At 44.2% G+C, this 21806-nt stretch overlaps 1 protein-coding gene across 3 annotated transcripts in view; it reads right to left on the reverse strand.

Moving 5' to 3' along the window:
- VGLL4 (vestigial like family member 4) overlaps positions 1-21806 on the reverse strand; it is a 77581-nt gene that overhangs the window by 10583 nt on the left and 45192 nt on the right. For 2 of the 3 annotated variants that reach the window (XM_053954009.1, XM_053954008.1), the window contains one exon: positions 13680-13866. In XM_053954009.1, coding sequence (XP_053809984.1) covers positions 13680-13866 — 187 coding nt within the window. Of the gene's footprint in view, positions 1-13679; positions 13867-14379; positions 14459-21806 lie in introns of those variants that run through there. The other variant, XM_053954010.1, reaches the window with a different exon arrangement.

Here is a 21806-nt window from a genome sequence, read left to right on the forward strand (position 1 = left end):
AAGCCATTGCTCCCCTCTCATCATCTTGCAGCCACTCCCAAGTTCATCTCTTCAACAAGTTTTTATTCCAGTAATACTTTCTTCAAATAAAACCTGTATCTTTCTCATCTTTGTGGCCCCTGTCAGTAAGAGCTAAAAGTCACCTCCTTTCTGGAGATGAGGATCCAGATCTCTGCTGCATTCAGGAACAGCACCTTGGCTGAACTACTCACAGTTCTTCTGTGCTATTCCTCAGCTTGCTCAAGAGTCACTTGGCTGTACAGAAATTACTGCTCCTGAATCAAATCTCAGCTCATTTATCGTGGTAGAAGCTGGGTTAACACGATGCCAGGCAACCAGTGACTTGGGAAGCTCAGGACACAGGGACTCTGTGCCAAATTCCCCTGGCAGCCTGGCGAGGGAAGAGCCAACAGCACAACAATACAATCTGTAACCCTTTGCATCCCCTTGGCCCTTTTCACTAATTACAAATTAGCAGCTGCAGATTAGGAGAATCTACCATAAAATCCAACCCTGGAGGTTTCACAGCTGGTCCTGTGTGTTCCACAAGCCCATTGTCCAGGCTGGATTTGAGCAGCAGTTCACAATTCCCCAGGAATCACTGGCCCAGCTCAGTTCCAGCAGAATTCAGATGCAGGAGCAGCCTCAGCAGGAAAGTTTGGAATTGCAGCACTCTGAGCTAATGACTGATGCAAATGTGAATTAATGGCAGCACAAGGGGCTCTATATTTAACCTACAGTAGCTCCTCTTGGATTACAGCGTGGAAACAGCTCCTGGACACAGGAACAATCCCAGCCCAGCCCTGAGCACGCAGGCAGGAACCTCACACACAGCCTGGACAAAGCCTGGGATATCCTGGGAAACAGCAACCCCAAAAACCATGGCTGAAATCACTGTTCAGCAAATGCTCCTTCTTGGTGCTGCAGTGCAGAACCTCTGGTGGCTGCAAGCCAAATTCTCACTTTTTACTGAATATTAGCTGGGCTACTACAATTAAAATTACAATTTGGGAACTGCAAAACCACCAAGAGCTCCAGGAGATTCCTACTTCTCACTGCCTCAAACAGAATCTCTAGTCAGAAATAATCTGTTTTGTTTTAGTAAGCACAAGCTGATTTTCAAAGCAAAAGTTTTGTTTACTCCCCAAAAAAACGCCTATGAAATGAAACGAAACATGTACCTACACAAGTTGTTTGGGTTTTTTTTGTCTTAGAACTCCCTTTTCAACAACTTAGTGCTGCATTTACTGGGGGGGGGGGGGTGGGGCTGTCAAGTGACCACTGATGAACAAACTTACTGAAATTCCCAAGCAAAATAAACTTTCCATTCTACACAACAGCGCTTATTTCACTCATCCTCACCTTAAATGAAGGCTTTTTTTTCAAATGCCATGTTGAACTGGCATTTTTTCTGCCAAAAAAAACCACCAAACCTGCAACAACAACAACAAAACCCCAAACAAAAAGCCAATTCTAACAAAAATTATAACACAGAAAAACCCATTAAAAATTTTCCCTGAAGACTTTCGGAAGAAGGAACCAAAAAACTGGGCAATGGGATCAGCTTGTCTCCAGGAACAAGCCCAGCAGGCAGACCTTCCCTAAAGACACCTAAAATTCTTGAGTTATCTCAGCAATCTCAGCAGACCACACCCCAGGCCTTTCTGTAGGCAAATAATTCTCTCTTCCTAAATTAGAACAACTCCTCTTCCGGGCAGGGAACTGGATATAATCCACTCCCTAAAATCCTCTCTTCAGTTCATCCGCCTTCAACTCATACAGTCTCCAGAAAACATGAAAAACACCTGAAGCTTCTACTTCCACATCAGATTATATTTCTTCTGGAAATGTACCAGCACCGTGTAGGACAGTACCATGAAAACTCTGTCCTCGTGAAAATACAGCAGCATTTGTGAGTCCCTCCTGTTCACACATAAATAGCAAATCCTACAGATTTGTCAGGCAATTATAAGATTATTTACAGGGCATTCATCAATTTCATGTTAAGTAATTTAGTTTAGAGCGTCACTTAAAAAATAATTTTCTATGGAAAATTTGTTATCATCATCATCATGGTGATTCTTGTGTTGCTATTAAAGACTTTATCTGAAGGGGCAATCACAAGATAAGTGTGTGAAGATAATCAAATTTCCCTGAACTCCACAGGCTCAAACAATGCCCACACTCTGGACAAGTTCAGAGATGCATCTCTCAAGTCAAACGTAAGGACCCAAAATCACAAAGAAGGATTTCTGACCAAGCTTGAAAAATAACTTAAAAATATATACTACAAACAAATCCAGCTGTCCAAACAGTTTTGCCATCCCTGGACTCCAGTTTGTCTTAAAAATCAGCATATTTTATCAACCCTGAGTCCATGAGCAGCGGGGGCGATGCCAGAGCAATTCCGGTGTTTAAAATCCAGCAATTCCCATGGGTGAGCCCAGAGCAGAGCCAGGCACAGGGATCCGTGCCCACCACCCCATTCCCTGCTCACACAGCTATCCCAGCTACTTCCAGCTCCATTTTAGCAAAATGAGACACGATCCCAACCTCCAGTGAATGTCTCCAATCCTTAAAAAGCCAGCCACGCTTTTCCAGCTGCTCCCCAGTGAATCAGAGCACTTACCAAGCATCATGTGCTGGGGTGGCTGTCCCCAGAGCCACACCCATGGCAGTGAGCAGCTCCGAGGTGGGTAAATGCCCCTGTTGCCAGGGGTTTGTGCCGCAGAACCTTCACCCGAGGCTGTTCTGCTGGCTGGCACCGCCAGGGGGGAATTCACAGCCGGCGCACAGCAACAGGCGGCCTCTGCCAGCTGCTGCAGGAAAAGGGAAAAAAGAGGCCCACGAAGGGGACAGCGCTGCCTGCACTCACTTCCAGCCTGCAGAGCCCTCAGGAATGCTGCCAAAAGCATTAGTGTACCTCCAAGGCAAGGAATCACAGACGGTTCTCACTCCCTTTGGCAGAACCGCAGCGCTGGCTTGAACTGGAAGCTCCAGAGGAGTTTCACTCACACAAAGAACAAGCACCCCCTTTTCTTCACACAAACACAATGCCTGCTGAAGAGCAAACTTTCGTTTCTGCAGCCTATTTCTGATATGATTTGAACATTTTCAGCATCTTTATGATATTTGTTTTCCAACGTCTTCTACTGCCTTTATTCACTAGGTCTGAAAGAGGGCAGCTGCTTTTGTTAAAGGCTGCTTAAGAATTTCTAAGCCACTGATACAGAATATCTGCTCCACATGATGAGCATCATTTCCTGCAAAGTATCTACTTGCTCACTTTAATTCTGTTACTGCGAGGTGGGAAATCTAGAATTTAAAGTGGTATTTCAAAATACAATTATATACATCCAGGGAGAAAAATCCTAAGAGTTCCTTACTCTGAATTAAGCAATACAAATTCACTAAAAAAAACAAACAAAACCCCCAATAAAACCTGAAAGCAGCAGCAATTTGCTCTGAGTCTCAGCCAATTATTTGTAGTGTTCAGAACATGAGAAAATACTCCAAACAGCCCAATGCCCTCTTGAATGACTGTCATTTAAATATACAACCCCATTCCATCCCACTTTACCAGCTATGTGCTCCCCAGTTCCTTTGAGCCTTTTTCTTTTCTGGCTCATTACTCCATCCCAAAACTTGCAGAGAACCTTGTTTTTTGCAGGAATCACTCCTGCCACAGAACCAGGTATGGTTTCCTGAGAGACATAATGAATACCCTCCCTCAAAGGAAAGACCTTTATGTCTAAACCGTTGAAAAAAAAAAACCACTGAAAAGAAATGGGATAATCTCACATATAAACAAACGCAAGTCAGACTTTCTATATTTATCCTCACCAAAACAGGATTTTCAGAGATAAAACTTGGACCAGACAGTTACTTGCAAATGGAATCAACCAGGAGAACAGATTTCACAGTAGAAGAAAGAAATCAATAATAAGCTGTGAAATGCACAAAGGAGTGTCCCATTACAGCCTGCACCAAGCACATTCAGATATAGATGAATTTCCCTTCCTGAAGCCTTCATACTCACAAGTGTGAAAGAATGCAAGAGACCCGCAGTCCAAAGACCTCAGTCCAAAGCCAAGCCCACAGATCTGAAATCTGAATCTAATGTACAGTAAAATCAATTAACACTATCTCAGATCCTACTCCTTTTTCTCACAGGATTCTTTTTTAATGTTAGGCAACCTTTGCTCCAACACTGACAGGATTGTTTTAGAAGTCAGCCCTGGTTGCTTTATAACAGTAAAACCCAGGGATTTATTAAATTAGAAGTTCTGTCACTGCTGGAACATGTGTACAGATACAATGCAGAAACAATGACAAAGTGACCTTGCTGCAATAGGAACAGACTGCAGGTTACCTGCAATTCAACTTCTTTTAAAAAGGGGAAAAACAACTCACTAACTTCTCTGTTCTGCACTGCTGCTGCCTTGCACAGCTCCAAATATATTCCAACTCCAAACCTACTCCAACTCCTATGTTTAGGTTCTCTTTTGCCTGGCACACTTGATGGCTCATTCTAAATTCCATCATTTTTTGAAAAGCTTTTATGTGAGGCCATTCCTGAGACACAACAAGAATTTAACTTATAATAAATACCCAGGAAACTTCTGAAATGGTAACCGATGTCATTAATTCTACTGAGGTAGCTTTAACAAAATTTAGCCTGTAAAGAAAATTTTAAAAATCATGAATAGCTCAAAAAGTGGAGCTAGAACAAGAGAAAGCTTCAGATTTCAGTGTTACCACAAAAAGTGTCTAGGTATAAATGAATATCACAGCAAATTTTTTCTAAAATGCACAATGATTTCTGGACAATAAACATGACCCTTTTCCACATCTTCAAAGTTTTGTTTAACTCTTCCTAGGTGGGAACCAGCAGCTGAGCTTCCATCAGAGCCAACTTACTTTTCAAGGATTGAGGACAAAAAGTCAAAAAGTCAAAAAGTTTCAGCTTCTCACCAATCCCATCAGTCCAAGAGGAGAGACTTTTTGATCCTCTAACCTGCACCAGGGCATCTCCATCTTCTTTCTCCCAGCTCCTGCCCAGGAGCAGAGCAGTCCTTGGAAAGGAGACAGGACAAGCAACCAGCTCTTTGGGATTTATCTGATTCAGCCACCTCTCCATAAGTCTCTCTTCAAAGAACAACAGTAGCTCCAGCTGCCTCTGGAAAATCCTGCTCTGCACACTAGAAAAATGCTGCATGGAAGAATTATTTCTGCCAGCTGTGAAGAGCTAATGACAGGAGGCAGAAGTGCTTGGGAAGCTGAGAAAGGCCCTGCAGAGGATGTGGTCTGTCCTTGGGAGATGCTGCCACTGCACTTTGGAGAGCATTTGTTTGGATGGCAGTTTCAGCAGAACTCAGACACATCCAAGTGTGCCAGGAACTCCATCCTACAGCTGCCAGCCCAGCCCAGAACTCAGGTTTCCCTTCTAGCTCAAAAGTGAACCCTGCAGAAGCCACCACAGTGCCTGGGTGTTTTGAGGTAGCTGAGGCAGTCAAACAAAGCTGGTGAAGCAGAGGGAGTGGAGCATGGCAGGACACTGGAGGCACTGGGATGAACAGGATGGGATCTAGAACAGCAAATCACTGCTGGAAGGGAAAAGAAATGATCCTTGCAGAGCTCTGAGCTGCTGCAAGCACTTAAGGCACTTTGATGCTTGGAGGGGGGAATTTCCAGGAGAGCAAATGATAAAAACATGAGGTAGAAGAGACACTCCACATTTCAAACAAGCAGGAATGAAAACCTGAGGGTAGGGAAAGAGCAGGGAGGCTTTAATGGAAACATCTCCAAGGTCAGAGGGGTCAGAGGGACAGAGTCTGTGAAGGGATTCATTTGCACCCACTGCAGTGCCCACCCAAACACTTCTGGCACACATGTCCTCCTGCACCCTACCCAACCATCAGAGGGGTCATGGGCAGCTTTTTAATTCCTTTTGAAGTCAAACTTGGCACATACAACGGGCCTTCTATACTCAGTCACTGGAAAATACCATAAAAACTATTTATGATCACCCAGAGAACACCCTGGGCCAGTGTCAGGGGAAAGGCTGCACATCAAATGCTGCAGTGGGTCATGTCCCAGGGCACCAGGATCAGCCACGGGCACTCAGCACTGCCAGGGCACTTCAGGCTGTCCTGCAGGCTCTGGGAAAACCTGCTGCTGTTCAAACTCAGGGGTGAAACCTGGCAGGAGTGTTAAAGGAAATACAAAATGCCAGTTACATTCTCTCAGAGGATTCACTGGTTTGTTCCTTGCAATATTTTTTACTTTTTTTTTTATTTGGAAAAAGTATTTTTGATCATCATGCAATGCCCGTCATGGAACTGTTTTTGCAAAAGTGGGTAAAAGCTTAAATCAGTCCATGAACCCCAAATTCTCACATGTCTTGTGGGATTTCCCCTAGTTCCACCACCTAAAAGCCTGCATGAAGTTGAATTTTACAGCAGAGGAGCAGATTAATAATTTTCTTCAAATAAATGACAGGGGAAGTAAAAGATATCAACAGCATAAGCATGGCCAATTAATTTGGTAAGAGCTTTAACAACACAAACCAGTCTCTGAAAATAAGGTCACAGTGCTGGAATTAACTGTGCCAAATCATCACGAGAAAATGGGACTAAACAGCCTCCCCTTCCAGCTTCACTGGGTCTAATGAGAAAGAGGGAAAAGGGCCTGGGATCCTTCAAATTTACAAATTATGGTCTCTATCCATCAGATATACACCGTAACATTAGCAGAGGTGAAGCAGGAAAAGCTGAGAAATTACAATAACTCACTTCCAGACATTTCAAAAATTCTCAAAAAAACCCCAGGCTCTTTAGGCCTTTAGACCAAGAGCAGTGTTTAAACAACTGGTTTCAAGAAATTAGACTTTTTCACAGGCTGTTTTAAAGAAGGAATCAACATTTCATTAAAAGTTTATTGAAACTGGTTGCAATTGCTAATAAAATCTGAATTACCGAAAACTCTAGAAGCACTATAAAAACAGTAACAGCTTCATTGTATATTGCACAGCTATTCAGACCAATATAGTAAAATATTTCCTTGAAAAGCTGGTAACTAAATGGACCCCAGCAGCAACAGATGAGTGTTTGGAGGGCATTTCTGCAGCTCAGGCACCCCACACTGTGCAATCAACAGTCTCCTCTCACAGCAGCTTCTGGTTTAGGGAAGTCTTAATTAGAAAAGCAGATCACAAGCAAAAGTGTTTGGAGATTTTGCTTACTCCCTTTTGAAGGTATTGGTTTGTGAATCATGGCAGTTACTATTAAAAATGTGACGAAGGTTTATGAAGCATCATTTGGGCAGCAGAACATTGCTCATGTCAGGGGTGTCAGTCATGTCCACAGGGGATCCATCTCCTTGGGATCCATCCACACCTAACAGCACCACAGCTGTGGCTTCAGTGCCCCTGTGGGCCACTCACTGAAGAGCTGGACTTGATGGTCCTTGTGGGTTCTGTTCCACTCAGAATGTTCTGTAACCCACCCACACAGGGTCCATCATCCACAGTGGGACCAATCCAGCTGGGGATTCATCCACACCAGGGTCCATCTCTGCAGAATTCCCACTGGGAAAGAGACCCCAGCACCGGGATCAAGCCCTCCAGACCCCAATGGCACCTAAGCCCTTTTATTCCCTTCCTCTTTCTTTGAGGATAATCCTCAAACCAGCCCAGCCTCGGGGCATCCCACAACCCCCAGCCCTGTAGCTCAAGGATTCCCTGGGATCCCTCAGCTTCTTCCCCCAGATCACTGTTTGGGAATTCCAGCAGTCTGCCAGCACCTGGCAATGCTGCAGGAAGGAGTTAAACCTGCCAGGCTGTGCCTGCCATCCCACAGCATCAGCACTGCTAGCTTGGGGAACAAAACTACTGATTCAAGGAGAAATTAATGTAAGGTTTTATTCCAAACCTTACCCTCACACGGTCATTGTCTATAGCAACTGTGTCCATAACACTCTCATTCTCAAGAGCACAACTTTCTAGTAAAAGGCACATCTGTCAAACTGCAGGAAACATCTGGGAAAATTGTTAAATAGAAAGAAGTGAGATTAAACCTTTGTTTCCATGGGATTGGATATACATCCAGAGTATGTTTGCAAAGGTTACTGGTTCTTTTCTTGCTTCTTTCTAAGACCTCAGGATTTTGGATTGGTGCTGAATTTCACCCCTTGTAGACATAGGTTGATTCACATAATGTAAAATTTTGCTTTTACCCTGGGGTAAAAATCCAACACCAAGGCTCAAGGGATTCCTCTTTCATTTAAGAGTTGGATTCGATGATCCTTGTGGGTCCTTTCCAGCTCAGAATATTCTGTGATTTTGTGGTTCCCATTCCACCCCTGAGTGCACAGCACCCCAGATGCCTTCCCTAAGTGGGTGATCAAACCCTTCTGTGCAACACTAACACAGCTCTGCCCTCGAGAGGCAGCTTGGAGTCTTGCCACACTGTGGAAGGGTTATGCTCCTCCACAAAAGATGGAAAATGAAAGTGCAAAACATGATATCAAAGCAGAAATCTGGAGCTGGCTAACAAACCCCTTCTGTCTGCAAGTGGAGGAGACACCTGAGCTAACATTGCCTGGTTTTTCAAGTACCTCAACATCTACCCAAATTTTGACAGATAGGTCTTTTTGTGAAGTACTGATAAGCTATCAATCAAATTGCTTTTAGCCCTGAAACTGTTCCTAACAAACCTTTCACATGTGCTTCAACTGAAAGGGACTGGAGTGCTTTCTGAAATTCCCCCGTGGCTAAGAACTGCACAACTCTGTGTTAAATATTAACTCAGATATGGTGGCTCTTTCAAGTCTGTCTCTGAAGGTTCCATTTAACATATATTTCTTGAAAACAATTTAATTTTGTGCACTGTGTGATCTCCATTAATAAATAAGAAAGTGTCTGATTCACTCCATCATTCAAGCAATGCAGACAAGAAAAGGAAAAAAAAATTAGTAAAAGCAGTTTGAAACCTGCCCTGTGATCCTTTGTCCACTTAATGAACAAGAGCCACATGGGCTCGGATCCACGGAGGAGTTCAAGCCCAACAGGACTGCTTTGAGAGCCCCAGGTGAACCCCAAAATCCTTCAAGAACACATATGTGCTGAGAACTGGGTGAAGACACTTCACTCAGCAGATGAGAGACACTTTGGGTGTTCTCAACTGTGTGCTGGGGTTTTTTCCCAACTCCGATTTGTCACAATAAAATGACAGTGGAAACATATTTCTCAATACCACATGAAGTCTGGAACCCAAAGAGCAGCAAAGAGCTTCTCTGACAACTCCCACACTACTTCTGAGAGCCAGTTCTGCATCTTTTCAAGCCCTGCTGGAGCCACGTTCCTCCACAACAGGGACCTGATTTTCTGCAGAACATTTCCACCCTGCGTTCTCAACCAAGCTAAGGAGGAAGGTGACAAGAATCCCCCTCTAATAAGGAACTTTATTTACTCAATATTTCAAATCTTACTCAAAATTTCTCCCTTTGAGCAACTCTAAACTTGCTGAAGATGCAGCTGAGCCTGCTCTGAGCAAGAGGTTGGATGAAATGGTCTGTTCTAGCCTGAATTATTCACGGTCTTAAAATAAAGGTAACTTTTAGCACACTTTTTTTTAAAAGGCTGCCCCACTAATTTCTATCACCGTGTCATTAAAGTGAGCAAATGCCACTGGATATTCATGGTAAAAAACTTGCAGTGTAAGGCAGCTTCTGGAGTCTTTTGGGTGGGATTGACATCATTCTTCAGTGTAATAAAACTGAAGACAGCCCAGAATTTGAAGAGTCTGAAACTACACATCATTTTATATGATACACACTAAAGCAACTTAAGTCATGTGCAGATCTTTTACTACAAGAAAAAGCCAAATTATTTATCACACAAATCGAGACAATTACTCCCTCGACTCCACAGCTGCAAGCATTTAGCTGTAGGAAGATTTTTATACACAAATAAATTGCCATCGCAATCCTAACGCCACCAAACCAAACGGGAACGAGGGGGAAATTCTCCACGCACAAGCCCGCTGGTCCCAAACCCCAAACGCCAGCTTCCAGGCTGACGTACTGAGCAGAAGGAACAAAAATAATGGTCCCCGGCTGAATTCCAAAGGGCATTTCTTTGGAAGGGGCAGCGCCGTGCCCGCTGGCCGCGCTGGGGACTCTCAGCGCGGCGGGGCGGGCGGGACAAGGCGGCCTTTGTGTGCCCGGGCTGCGGAACGGGGAGGGACGGCAGAGGGACGAGGGAGGGACGAGGGAGGGAACCAGCGACACAAGGAGGGAAAGAGGGAGCCCTGCTGCGAGGAAAAGAACCCGGGAGGAGAGAGGGACAGAGGGAGGAGGGAAGAAAAGGGACAGAGGGAGCAGGAGAGAGGGAAGGAGGGAGGGAGCACGGGAGGAGCGCGGGACGGAGCCAGGGAAGGAGAAAGGGAGGGAAGAGAGCGGAAGGGAGACAGGGAAGGAGAGAGGGAGGGAGGAGAGCAGGAGGAGACAGGGAAGGAGAAGGGGAGGAAGGCGAGCAGGAGAGAAACAGGGAAGGACGGAGCCCGGGAAGGGGGGAGAGAGGGCAGGAGGGCCCCGGGCCGGCAGCGCTGCCCCCAGCGCTCCCCGCCCCAAGCGCTCCCCGGACGGGTCAGGACGGAGCCACCCGCCCCTGCCCCGCACAGAATTCTCGTGTAATCCTATTTCCCAATCGCTCTGCTCTAAACCACGGTGGTTTTAGTGAATTCACGGGAAAACAAAGCCACGTTTCAAGCCGAGCCTCAAAACAAGCTCGCTTCTCCTTCACAGAGCAGCACGAAGCCAAAAGCACGTTTTACTTCAGCAAGACTTTTAACTTCAGTGGGTGCATTTCAAGTTAAACACCTGAGGGACACACCAGAAAGAGTGAAATTCAAATAAGGGAATTCCATATTACCTGTCACTATATTTTAATTTGGAAGTACTTGTTCTTCCCAGCTAAGGAGTTTATGGGTGTTCACAACTTCTATCACCACAAAAACACAGAAGCTATAAAAGTACATGAAAGGGAGGCAGTGTCACATGCTGTTTTTTTTTTTTAAATTAATCCACAAGCTCTCAAGTATATTATTATCCTAACACTGAGAATTCTCTCCTTTGAAAAATCACATTTGATAAAGTGTTCTTTGCACATTAATTCCATTACACATTTAAGGATCTTGCTAGGCTTGCCAGGGCATTTGATTCACTCTGCTCCAGAGACTGCACTCCAATAGTTGTGCTTTTCCACAATAAAAGTAAACATACCCAAGCACAGCTCACAAATGATCCTTCAGGGAATTACACCTGAGCAGGGAATGTCTCAAAGCACTCAGTTTCCCAACAAAAGGCTGACGTAACTGGATTTCCAATAACACATCCAAAGCCTTTCAATGGATTCATTCCTGCTGAAGCACAGTGGGGTGCTGCTACCTCAGAGTTAAGATCAAATTGCTAATGAAAAGGTTCCACCATTTATAATGAACCAAACACACAATTCTTGGCCTATTTAATTACATTTCCAGCCACAAGATGCTGGTGTTAAGAGAATGAATACACAACTGCTTCCCAGTTCTACCAGCACCATCATGAAGACCCAAATGCCTGAACAAGAGCTGCTGCTGGAGGTTATAAAGACTTCTGTCAGCTGCGCCCAGGTTTTGTGTCAGAACACTTTCATCCTGTGCATTTAGGGAACTTGGCCCCGAAAAGTTCAAAACACACAGCCTCAAACTAATCTTTACAGTCCCAGTCACAGAAATGTCTTTGCTGACACCACAGACACCGTGCCACCTGATCTCCACACTACACTCCACATCTCTCACACATTTGGATTTCTAAACTGAACATTGTCAACCTTACATTTTCAGGACCTCCAAGTCGCTACAATGGATGCCATTATCATGCTCCAGAAAATAATTCTTTCCCCAAATCTACTGTGTTTTCTTGGGTGTGAACAAGCCAAGCTTCCATAACACACTTTCCGTCTCCCAAATAAAATTCTCTGGACAGATCCACAGGGCTTGAGTAATCCAATTCTATACTTAAACCAGAACAACAGAATCAGAAAAAGATGGAAAATATGAAAAACAGTCCAAAAAATAACTTCATTTAAGGCAGTGGCAGGGAAATGAGAATAAAATTCAGAGGATGTTTGTGAATTTTTCTGATATATCTGAAACACACAGAAATCCAGCTATTTCAGATGAATCATAAATGTTTGAGGTTTTACAATATTCCGTTAAAAGCATACTTTTGTATGGCCAGATCAAACTTACAAAATAAAATAGAAAAAGAGATGGCCTCATGGATGCTATTTTAGATTATAATTCATCTGCAGCAGATAGTTTAATTGAAACAGATTAAGTCATATAAACCCTGGGCAGAAATTACAAGAAGAAAAGATGCATGTCTCATATACGAAATCACAGAAAGAATCTATTGAAAAAAAAACATTAAAATGTACCACACTGGAAAATATGAGGCAGCTCTGACATTTAGCTAAGGGATCACATGAAATAACTGCCTGCATCTTTTAGTTTTGAACCTTGGTTGCACATGAGTCTGTTGGTTCAGACTTCATTATTTTTATGGCCTCCGCTATATAAAGTGTTATAATGTACGTAACTGCCAGCTGTGTTTTATTTCATCAGTAGAAAATGAGTCTTAAAAAAAAAAATCACACTTTTCCCCCATAAAGTTACATAACATTTCAAAAATGCCATAAATCTTCTCGGTTATGTCATGCATCCAGAAATGCAGCACACGGTTCTTTCCAAGCCCTGCTGGCCCCAGAGAAAGGCTATGAATAGTTAATTTTTTCAGGGGGAGGAGGAGATATGTTGTAAATGAGAAGCGAGCTTTTATTGTTTTGCATTACTTCAGCGCTGGATTCCCGATTTGTAACAAATTCCAAGGCTGCAGACTGCGGGCCCAGCCTGTGAGTAAGGCTGCGGTGATTTATGGCAGGATAAATGCCTCCGTCCACATCCCATGACTGTGGAATGCGCGGAATGCCGGGGCTGCAGGAGCTGAGGCAGCAGCCACAGGAGCTCCATCCATCGCTTCCTCCAGGCAGGAATGACAGGAATTCTCCAGCAGTGCCAGCCAGGCTCGCATTCCCAGGAATGGCATCTGCTGATTGCCCAACACAGCTCATCAACGCCTTACCTGGCCGGCACATTCCACACCTGACTGTCAGAGCAGGAATGTTTAGCAACAACTGCCGCTTGCCCAGTTGTCAAGGCAGCCCAGGAAGCAGCTGGCTCCGAGCTCCTGGCCTCGGAAAAATGCAAAGCACTTGTGTTCCTCCTCCTCCTGCTGCTGCTGCTGCCTCCCCACCCCCAGCCGGAGAGCCTCAGAATGGGGGGAAGTGAAAGGAGCGCCTTACAAAGAACGAGGGAACAATACTGCAGAAATCGCAAGGTGAATACGTATGGCTTGCTATAAATAGTTAGGCTGAGCTAATTCCTGTTACTTCACGCTGTACAAAAACAAAAGAAAACATGAAAACCCATCTAATCACGGCGGCTCTTCTGCAGATCTCCCACACAAGCTGGAACAAAGGGAGAAAACCGAGCACAAAGTTGGAGCCAGGACACGATTTTAACAGATTTTAGCACGCAGCGCTCAGTTCCGTGCGGGGACAGATGAGAGGCACTTACAGATGCGGGTTGAACATGCGGCTCATTTTGGAGACGTGGTCGTTTTCACAGTCCAGCTCCTCGTCCCCTTGGTCCATGCTGAGCTTCCTCTTGCTGGGGCTGATGGGCGGCGGGCCCGTGCGGTGGTTGCTGAGCACGGGGGATTGCAGGGGCTGCATTCGGGGCTCCCCTCTCAGCGCCGCTTCACCTGCCCGGGGAGACACGACAGGGGGTCACCGCCACGGGGACAACAGCGACAACCATCCCCCTCTAGGGAGCACCAAGCAAAACCCCCCGAAATTCCCCAGTAACGACCCCCAAAATTCCCCAGTAACATCCCCTGAAATTCCCCAGTAACGACCCCCGAAATTCCCCAGTAATGCCCCCCGAAATTCCCCAGTAACATCCCCTGAAATTCCCCAGTAACGACCCCCGAAATTCCCCAGTAATGCCCCCCGAAATTCCCCAGTAACATCCCCTGAAATTCCCCAGTAATGCCCCCTGAAATTCCCCAGTAACAACCCCTGAAATTCCCCAGTAATGCCCCCCAAAATTCCCCAGTAATGCCCCCCGAAATTCCCCAGTAACGTCCCCCAGACTGCACACGATGCTGTTGTAGGACAGACAAGGCATCCCAATGCCTTTATGCTGGAACAAGCATTGAGAAAAGGCAGCAGGAGAGGGGTAGCTCACCCCGGATGATCCCAAAGGCTGAACTAACCCATCTTTGCAGCAGCGTTTTCACTCAGATTTCCTCTCAGCTTTTTCACTCAGATTCCGCCTCAGCTTTTTCACTCAGATTCCCTCTCAGCTTTTTCACTCAGATTCCCTCTCAGCTTTTTCACTCAGATTCCCCCCTCCCCACAGCTTTTTCACTCAGATTCCCCCCTCCCCACAGCTTTTTCACTCAGATTCCCCCTCAGCTTTTTCACTCAGAGTCCCTCTCAGCTTTTTCACTCAGATTCCTCCCCTGGCAGGCTGCAGTTCCAGCACTGGGCTGTGATTACCTCACTCTGCAAACCATGACTATTCACAGAGAAATAAAAGCTTTGTTCCTCTTCTTACAGTCGCGGTTATAAATTCCAGGGCTACAGTTCACGTTAATGCCAAATATTTCAGATCTAAAACTGAATAAACGTTCAGATTCTCAGATGATTCCCTTTATAAAACGCTGTCCAAAACAAGCTTGTCTGCTATATAACTATGCAAGGGAAAAATCAGGGGGGAAACTGGAACTTGCTGATTCAACTTTTAAATATGTCCCTAAATGTCTTTCTCTATACTTTAAAATTATGTTTGGGCCCACGAACAAAAGAGCACAACTCTTCAGCAGAGGAATCACAGAAATGCTAATTTCCAGCTGGCGGCAGACTGAGTAGATGGTAAGTTTTTATATAATCTCACACTTCCCAGAAAAAGCCGTTGCCAGCATATGGGAGCTGTGTGTAAGCAATTCCAGCAATGCCACAGTTGGCTGTGCACAAGCACAGGACAGATCGTTGCTAAGCAGGCGTTAAAGTGTGACCAGGGCTTTTCCCATTTCAATTAAATGTCTCACTACTCCTATAGCCTGGAGCACAGTGCTGCACTTCACCACTATGGACTTCACTGGAACTCACATCCTCAGGTCATATTTAGACCTCATAGGGATTTAAAGATGTAAAAAAAGCGCTTTTGGGGCTCCATCAGGGGCTTGGAGAGGAGCTAAATTAACCAGGGTTACCTATTCTGGTAATATCCCCGAAATAGCTGCTTTTGCTGGAGTTTAAAATTTGTATTTTTCCTACACTGCCAGAAGCGTTTTGTTTTTTACACAGCCATAATTTCCAGACCTAAAATTAGGCCTAAGTTAACTCCATCTAGAGCCCTGTGGTACCTGACAATGGAAATCTTTGTGTGCCACCACACATTTTCACATCATCACCGAGGCAGATGATTTATAAAATGCTGCCTTAATTCCTACATACGACAAATAACATTTTGTTGGAAAAAGAAGGAGCGAGGAGAAAACCTCCTGAATGTTTACCAGTAAAAATAAGCATTCTGCCAATTTAGTCAGCATAATATAAACTAGCAAATATACGCTGACCTATAATACACCACAAGCCATGATTTCTATTAAAGACTCTGGCACCAAATCTAAATAGGAACTTTCCATCTCAGCTCTAAATAGCCAAAACTCTGCCCTGCTGCAAATGCTCTAGGTCAGACACCCAGAGCTCTCCTGTTCCAACCAAACATTAATTGAGAAGCACCCACAACTACCCCAGTGCCATGAAAAAAGCTTTTATCAACACAACATCTTTTGGAAATTGTTTGCAGATCAGTACATTTGTGCATTTTCCTTTGTATTTTGCCAATAGAAACCCCCACCTACAGAGTGTTCATGTTCTAAACTTTCAAAGCAAACCACATCACACCAGTTCCTCTCCATGAGGAATCTCCCTCACTCCTGTCTTTGAAAAGGAATAATCTAAAAGCAATGTCAAAAGATAAAGCTTTCAGCACCTGAGGCTGGAGGCTGTGTCCTCCCACCCATGCACAATCACTCTTCTCCCTGCAGGATCTCCCATCGCTTCTGGGGACTCCAACACAAAATTCCACAACAGCAATTACAAATTCCATGTGGGCACCTCACTCCCACTGCCTCCTGAGCAACTCCTAAGTGCCTTGGGCAGTTTAAATACCCATGTAAAGCCAACTTGGGTGTTTACAAAACACCAGAAATCTCTAGACGTTCTCCAATCCAGTAAATCAGAAACCTGCCCTTTTTCCCCAAACAGGACCTGATAGTATACAATTACCAAAATTTGGGATATTATTTCAAAAGTAAAAAACTCATTTCTTCTATGTATGGTAAGAACAGCATTTATATATTAACATTCAAACTGAGTATAAAATCTGGTTAAAAATGCTATTGTATGCTGAAAGAAACCTATTTTAAAGAAATTTAGTAAAGAAAGGAAGGGCTTCTAATGAAAGCCTATCCAATTTGGTAATGCATTTTCCTGATTATGCAGGGAACACCAAGACTTCAGCTAAACATACCAGGATCTGACCAGCACCACTGGGCCAAAATGAATCAAATTCACCAAACTTTGAACAGGTGGGAGCAGTGAGAGTCTCTTACAGGACTGACAGGACAGTTCAGTTGATAGAGTCCCTCCTGCCCACACCAGGCAGGAGAACAATGTCAAAAAGAGTCCAGACAACAGGGAAGCTCAAGGAAACTATCTCTTTACATTGTTTAGAGGGATGAAATGGAAATTCCTGTACTGCTGTTGCTGTTGCTGTTGTTCCTGTGCTGTGCTGTTGCACAGCACCCTGAGTTTATGTGGGGCGTGCATATTTGATTAGGGCTGAAACTGCTCTTCATTTAAATAAAACTCCTTCCCCACTACTTTCCTCCTTACCAAACGTGAATTTAAAGCAGAGAGAGAGAAACCACAGAGGAGACTATGGCCCCAAATGCTGTTTTAAGGACTAGATTTGTCTCCCCCAGCTGACCACACTCCATGGAAACCAGACTCCCATCACACAGCTGGCAAGGCAACACTCTGATAAAACAACTGTGTTTTATAAATTCCCCAAGTCAAACTCCAGGCTTCAAAATTCATTACTGTGACGGCTTGTGTCTGCCCTGCAACTGAGAGCAGAGATAGCAAACACATTTATTGTGCCTCTCATAATGCTCCTCTTTGTTTCAGCCAGCAGCTGGTGGAAGGCACTCCAGATCTGCTGCTTTCAGATACTTCTACTTACAACTATTCATACTAGTCTTCTTTTTATTTTTTTCCCTTCTCCTCCTCCTCCTCTTTTTTTATTAAAACTGTTGGGCAACATGATAGAGCACAGACAAGCTAAACAAAGATAACACCGTGACGTAGTGTCTGCCTATAGAGCAGCTCTGCTCTCGCTTGACACCAGCCCATGCAGTCAGCAGGAATGTGCTTTATTTTAACCACTTAGGAGCCTGGCTGAAAGTGCTTCCACTCAACACAGTATGTGTCAGGCCAGCAGGGCTCTTCCCAGCCCCTCACAGCCCTGGGACAGCTCTGTGTAAACAGAGGATGTCCACCTCTGTTTGCCTTTCTCTGGCCAGCGGGAGCCGCGGCCCCAGAGGAACGTCCGCAACAGCAAAAGTCGTGTTTTAACAAGTGTGCCTTGACAGAGAGACACCAGAGGGGTCTGAAATCTGTCTGAGAGCTCCAGGAGTCACCAAAGACTGGAAAAACAAAATATACACTACTCTGGCAGCAAGCTTCCTTCCTGTGACTTGGTATGGGCTGCACGGACACAGGGCTGCCATATCCTATCCCCCCTCCCAATTTCCTCTGACCCGCTGGCTGCTTGTGATGCACAGAGTCTGAGCATTAATTACAACCCAGAAATCCACATGTGCCTTTGTCCTGCCAGCTGAAGAGTGACATGGTGCAGACCTTAGGCAGGTTAGAATAAAACTCCTCGAAAGAAAAACCCGGCACTGCCCTCGCCCATCTTTGTTCTTCATCTGACAGATGGATTTACCTACGAGAGTGAATTCCTGACAAGTTTATTAACTTTTAGGGAAAAAAAAACCCTTAAAATTCTTCAGTTGTGGTGTTTGTCATCAAGGTCCTTACCTTTAAGGTCTTGGATTGAATTACTATGACCTCAGGCCACTCTATTAAAAAAATCATGGACAAAAGCATTAAACAGACTTTAATTAATGGGCATCACACCTTTAATTACCTTTTCCAATACCTGCAGACAAACTCTCATTAGTGAGAGGAGCTGCCTCATGTTCTTAAGGCCAAACTCCCAGGAATGAGTAGTACATGAAGACCTTCACGGGCAGCTTTTTCTATTGGTTCAAGATCAAAATTTACTTTCATGGCATATGCTGAAAAGCCAAGATCTTCACAAAAGCAATACAGATGTGAAAAAGATAGTATAAAATAAAATTTATTTTATTTTCTATCACTATATTCTAAAAATCATTAGGAGATTGAATAACACATAGATTGGAACAAATTTCTAAACTATTGCATGTTTTATTCCACTATGGCAAACACAGAAATCAGTCTGTGCCAACAAAAATTGGAATAAATGGCATAAAAATTCCAGTTCATGCACAAAATAAAAATAATCACATGATTTGAGATATCAAATACCAAGCAGGGAAGCCACCACAAATTACTCAATTCAGCAAGTCATGAGAACAAGTTCTCAGCAGAGAATTGCAAGGCAGCACCGAGTCCCTGTGCAGATGTTGCCAGCTGCCTGCTCTGGGTGTCACTGCACCTCCCACTGTACAGGGGGAGAGGACTGACAGCCCTGGCACTGGGAAATTCCCCTGAAATCAGATCTGTGTGAAACTGGCTGCAGGCAATCTGAAAAGTGTGCAGTTCCAGGCATATCTGCTTCACTTGCTTGACCAAAGACAACAAATTAATTCATTCTCAGGAGGAAATCTTGGGTCACCATGAGAGACATCCCACAAAGAATTACAAATTATATTATTTGTATCATTGCTGAGCACTTCTGCAACCCTCACTCAGAAAAACAAACAAAATCCCTTATCCCAAAAACCAGCATTCTGCACCACTACTTTATTTCAGGGTTGCTTCTACAGAAGAGATGATTTAAGATGAGCTTAAATAGGACTTAATTCTGGGAAATAGTACATCAACCACTGTAAACAGAGTCACAGTAGTCTGTATTTCCTTTAGAGTACATTAAACAGGCCTATCTGGAGAGCATAATAAAACAGCAAACTACAGAACAACAAAAAATTAAGTATTAATGGCAACAGCCTGATTAAAACATGCTGCTAAGACATCAGATCTTGGAAATATTCTTTATTATAATTGACAGATTTCTTTCTGTGGCCAACTTACTGATTCCTTTATCTGCCACATATTTTACTGACTTTCTGCTATGATAACAAAAAGCTAATTTAGGAAACCAGAAAGTCACATACACATGTGGAGAAAAATTGGCAAAAAGCCTCTTCTCCTCCGTTTACAAAACATATGAAAAGCACTTACTCCTGGAAGCAAGCTCTGGCTACCACTGTGCAGAGATTTGTATGCCAGAAAACCCATGGCCAAAAGCAAAATCCAGTGATTCAAGCGACTGCTCTGTGCTGGCTCCTCCAGCTGCCCCTGCCTGCCAAGCAGGGACACGTTCTGCTGCACACTGCAGGCAGGGACATTAAAGAGTGACCCCTGCATTCAATCACCTCCACCCACTTTCCTCCTCTTCCCTTCAAAAGCCTCACAAAGGAGCCAGAATTTGGTGCAGCAGCATCACTGGCAGCCTGCAGCAGGCTCGCTAGAGGATCCTTCCAAAAATATCTTGTTAATCAAAATTAGAGATCATTTCTACTTAATAGGCCTTGAAAATGCTGCATGATGTACCAAAAACTACAGTGCAACAGGCAGAAAATGGCAAATTTGCCTCCCCCAAGCCAGTACTACCCTATTTGCTCCCTCAGAGGTAGTGTGAAAAACTGACTACTCATCTGAAATTCTCTCCCCTCGTGCTATAAAAGCACAGCTGTACAAAATACCATGGCTACATCAACTGCCGTGGCTGGGGAACTGCTTCAGTTCCATAAACTATTTAATAAATACATAAGATTAATTAAAAAAAAATCTTTGCTGAATACTTCAACAATGGCTGAAAATTTTCCCTGAAAAATTCAGGTACCTGGTATTTTCCCCGGTACCTAAAAATACCAGGTACCAGCTGAGGGGCTCTCCTTGGCAAGGAGGCAAGAATTGATGGCATGGGAAGAAACAGGGCAGCAGATCTGCCACAAAGAAAGCAGGGTGGAATAAATTTTAATGCTGTGGTCTGGCAGAGCTCCTTAATATTTCCTCTGTCAAACTGCAGCTTTCACACCTCAACAGTTGTGACTGTGAGGCTGTGTTCACTTCCAGCCCAACAATGAACTCAGACTTGGGTCTAACTTTAGACCATGAGATTACTTCATGAATTTGCAGCTCTCACTAAGATCATGGCCCATTTAGGTAACTCTTACAGAACTCTGAAAAAAGTGTTGCTTTTTCTACTCAGAGTACCTGTACTCGTGCAAACTGTGGCTAAAACAAGATTTCAATTATCTGGCAGGCACGATTTGGATGAAGTCAATGGTACAACTACACTGATCCCCAGATAAATAACACCAGGGCTGGCCACAGGACTTGTTAACATCAGGGTCAGAAAGGATTTCTCTGACAGAGGATGGGTGTGTGCTCAAGGAGCAGGGCTGCACCCCAGGAGCAACCTTTGAGCCTTTCTGCCAGCTCTCCCAGGAAAAGCTTGCACCAACCATCCAAAGGCAGTGAAGAGGGACTAAAAATGAGCACCATTATCATTTTGTCTTTGCTCAGAGAAGAACCACGCTCTGGGCTAAGCCCAGCTCCTGACTCCAGCCAAGGGCAGCAGTTTGGCCATCCCAAACACAGGAGGGGAGGAAGGAAGACAAAGGGAGGAGAATCCTCTACACTCCCTGCAGCAAACAGTCAATTCCATATTCCTTTTTGCTTAGCAAACATGACATTCCTCTTTACTGGGCAGCAAAAGACACGTGTGATAATGTGATTTTATTGAAAATGTAAAAGCATTATCAACTTCTTTTTTTTTTTTTGGTGAGTGAAATATAATTAAGGGAACACGTTGAAGCTGTTGTTTCCCAGACCAAAGGTGGTTTCAGATCTAGATGTTCTTTTTTTGGTCACCAAGACTGAGAGTCTTAAATGACTTTGTAATTTAAAAGATGACAAAGCTAAACTAATCAAAGACCAGCTGAAAAAATCCAAGCCAGAAGCCCTGCCATCTATTCCAAAAGTAAATCAAAGTCACAGCAAGGTCATGACAGAAGAAATTGTAAAACTGGGGCTAAAGCATTATTTCAATGCACTAAATCCTACCTTATAGCTGTATTGTCATGTGATGGCAAAGAGAGACAAATTCAATTTGTGAAAGCTCAGACTTGAATCATTCCCCCTAGAGAGAAAATATTTGCTACCCTCCCTCTGGTTGGTTGGTTGGTTTTGGGGGTTTTTTGGATATTGTTTGTGGATACTCAGGTTTAAACTCCCCCCCCCCACCCCCGCCCTTGCTCCAATGGGTGATATTCCATGGCTATGATCCTGTAAC

This window comes from Vidua chalybeata, chromosome 12 (assembly GCF_026979565.1).
Source record: "Vidua chalybeata isolate OUT-0048 chromosome 12, bVidCha1 merged haplotype, whole genome shotgun sequence".
NCBI classification, from domain to species: Eukaryota; Metazoa; Chordata; class Aves; order Passeriformes; family Viduidae; genus Vidua; species Vidua chalybeata.